Below are 2,720 nucleotides of genomic sequence, written 5' to 3'. Positions count from 1 at the left end.
ATTAGTCCTTCGACCAATCAGAGCAGATCTGAAAATCAATTAGAAGGATTTGTATTTATTTGTCTGCCTGTGTGTAAACACAGCATAGGAGTGTTTTCTGTTTAACTTGCTCTTTAAACTATAAGTATGCCTTCGTTATAGATAATAAAGAGGGTATTAAGGATTGGCCAGAACTACATTACTTGTGTTTGCATAACAAATCACTTAAATCCTAATAAACCTAAGACCCACAAATATTGCTAATATGTATACCTTAAAATAAAGTCAATGGTTTAATAGAAAAATGTGTTGACTAACTAAACATATACCCACCTTTTTGAACCCGTTGATGAGATTAACATGATCACTGAATACAATGGCAAAAATGTATCATCCTTCTAGTGATCTCAGTAGACCATTTTATTGTTCCAAAGAAACAGACAATATGGACAGACATTATGGTGTAAATTGAGCTGCTTCACATGGGGTGCTATTTCACATGGGGAAAGGGGGTGACCGCTCAGCATAGTGATGAAATCAATGTGCAGGCTCTGAAATAAAAAAACAAGTGTCAATGCATACAGACTATTGCAAAATACTTTAAATGTATGATGTTGTTCAAGTTAGCTTATTAAATGTCAGGTGTTACTGCCTATGTTGTTGCAGTAGGTAGTGTAAGATAGCCGCAATGTCATCTCATGAAATGTTGGTTAATACATCATAAAGTATAAACGTTTTGTTTTTATTGATTCCATGAACATGCTCATGTATTGCTGTTTTAACATGCAAATCTGCCATGTAGGTATCCCAGTAAACTTGAATAACATGAAATGCCAAATAGAAAACATGTTGCACTTACTTCCTTTAACTGCTTTCTTTCCTAAAGTTAGAAAAGGGAGAAGGACACAAGATGTTAAAAAGCAAACACATACATTATCCAAATACAGGTGTACTAGCCCTGTACAAAGTTAATACGCGCCATTAAAAAGCCAATTCTGAAATTGCAGTAGTGTTCTACTGCTGCATGATACAGTTTCTCCAATCACTGATGTAAAGATCGTGTTCAGTTAATAAAGTTGATCCTCTTCAAGTCTGGTGTGCCTTACCAAGAATGAAAGATAATGCTTCACGCATTATTGCCCACAGCCACCAACTATTCAAATGAATGAAGACATGTAGTACAGTTCTACGATTTCAGAAGTTTTGGTGTCAAACTTTTATTCAATTTAGCAGTAGACAACTCACCCCCATAAGAGACTTTGTAGTACAGGTATGTCATGACACCCAGGCCGACCCACATCTCCTGGTACGCCCCAGTGTAGTAAGGGCTCATCTTGGCCCACCAGCTTGAAAATACACGCCCTGCCATCTGTGTGAAAAATAACAGAACTCTGTCAAATATATTTATTTTCCAGGCAAAAAACAGGGTCGGTCCAGCAATGGAAGGAAATGAACTTGGAACAAGTGTACCTTAGCAGTACCACTACAGCTGGCTAGCTTGTAGTACGTGGGAGGTGAGACGCCTAGGTGAAAGATTGTTAGCTAGCGTTAGCTGTATAGCCGAGCAAGCAACATGGTATATGCCCACCGAACAGAACTACCGTTGAAGCAGAGGACGTCGCATGACTTTCAACCATATCCGCCTCCTTAGCTAACGTTACCCAGTTGTCCTGATACATGACTGTTATAAGTGTCAACTTACGTTATCAAGGCACACTAGTTAGTATGTATGTCTATGTCAAAAGTAACAGCAAAAACTAGCTAGCTACATTTACACAATCACGCAAGGTTAGCTTGCTAAATTCCTGCAACTAAATGTTAGCCGGTTTGCTCGCTAACGTTGGGCCTCATGCAGAGGTTGTCGTCATGGCTGGCACGCGTAGGTAAACCTGATATATATATATATATATTTTAAACAAGGTAATTTGACATATTTAATTGATATTTTTGCACTAGGTATTGGTTTGCAGACATAATAACATATCTTTTTAGGGCCTTACCTTCAGTATGTGATGCCCGGTGCGAAGAAGGTCACTTTCCAACGAAAACAATGTATGGTGTGTCGCAGAGCGTGCTGGGATATCAGTTTTCTTCTTTTGCAGCAAACAGAGAAATAGTAGAATGCACATACAGATTTAGCCACATCGCCACCCCGTGGTAGCAACGATTTATCACCCAGCAAAAGCACTCGACCGACCGATATAACATAGAAAATCTGCTGTTTCATTAACTTGTCCAGTGATTTTTTTGTCGACATTTAGAAAGTTTGCATAGGAAATAGACGTGACAGTTGCCTTTCCATATAACTATATTGTCTCGATAAAGACAACTAGAGGTAATTGTTTCACAAGACCTAAAAAAGGATTGATTTGTAAAAACCCACAGTGTTGAATAAAAATTTGGTGGTTGAAGTGTTCCCATTATGCATAGAGGCTAATTGCGTATTAATAAATTGAGACAGCCTGTATGCCTTCCCACCTATCTGTTTCATGTCTCAGGTAGCCCGCAGAAGACAGCATGGTTATAATGCAAAATTAACTGGACAATTATTTTCCATATTCTAATAACGTATTACCACAGTCCGTGCCATGGTGAAATTTGCACTCCTGTAAATCTGAAATAATTGGATGGTGAAACTTGCATTCTGCCAACCAGAAAAGCAAGGCAAAGCAATTCCGGCATTCTTGAAAGTCAGGCCAATCCTTATCCTGCAAAGAAACATTATTTTTTATAGTTGTCAT

The 2,720-nt window shown here is 38.4% G+C and overlaps 1 protein-coding gene across 2 annotated transcripts; it reads right to left on the bottom strand.

Moving 5' to 3' along the window:
- Nucleotides 1-367: 367 nt before the first annotated feature.
- Nucleotides 368-2,123, bottom strand: atp5mj (ATP synthase membrane subunit j). Of its 2 annotated transcripts, XM_021612182.3 has the most exons (5): nt 1,980-2,049; nt 1,450-1,502; nt 1,225-1,348; nt 839-859; nt 368-530 (listed from the first exon to the last, which is right to left on the bottom strand). In XM_021612182.3, the coding sequence occupies exons 3-5, from the start codon at nt 1,346-1,348 to the stop codon at nt 517-519; spliced, it is 159 nt and encodes a 52-aa protein (XP_021467857.1). In that variant the 5' UTR covers nt 1,450-1,502; nt 1,980-2,049; the 3' UTR covers nt 368-516. The 2 variants fall into 2 exon arrangements, with proteins under 2 accessions (XP_021467857.1, XP_021467856.2); XM_021612181.3 differs by lacking the exon at nt 1,450-1,502 and having other exon boundaries at nt 1,980-2,123.
- Nucleotides 2,124-2,720: the final 597 nt, after the last annotated feature.

The sequence above is a fragment of the Oncorhynchus mykiss genome, chromosome 8 (genome assembly GCF_057628025.1).
Source record: "Oncorhynchus mykiss isolate SJ-2025 chromosome 8, ASM5762802v1, whole genome shotgun sequence".
Lineage (NCBI taxonomy): Eukaryota > Metazoa > Chordata > Actinopteri > Salmoniformes > Salmonidae > Oncorhynchus > Oncorhynchus mykiss.
The sequence above is the reverse complement of the archived record's forward strand: the minus strand, read 5'-3'. Positions and strand labels throughout refer to the sequence as shown.

What these genes read in the sequence shown, in the direction of transcription:
- atp5mj (XM_021612181.3), bottom strand. Translation starts at nt 2,108, where the DNA reads ATGTGCATTCTACTATTTCTCTGTTTGCTGCAAAAGAAGAAAACTGAT. An exon ending in CCGGGCATCACATACTGAAG is followed by an intron (nt 1,349 to 1,979) that starts GTAAGGCCCTAA and finishes TTTTTCACACAG; the next exon opens with ATGGCAGGGCGTGTATTTTC. An exon ending in CTACAAAGTCTCTTATGGGG is followed by an intron (nt 860 to 1,224) that starts GTGAGTTGTCTA and finishes TTCTAACTTTAG; the next exon opens with GAAAGAAAGCAGTTAAAGGA.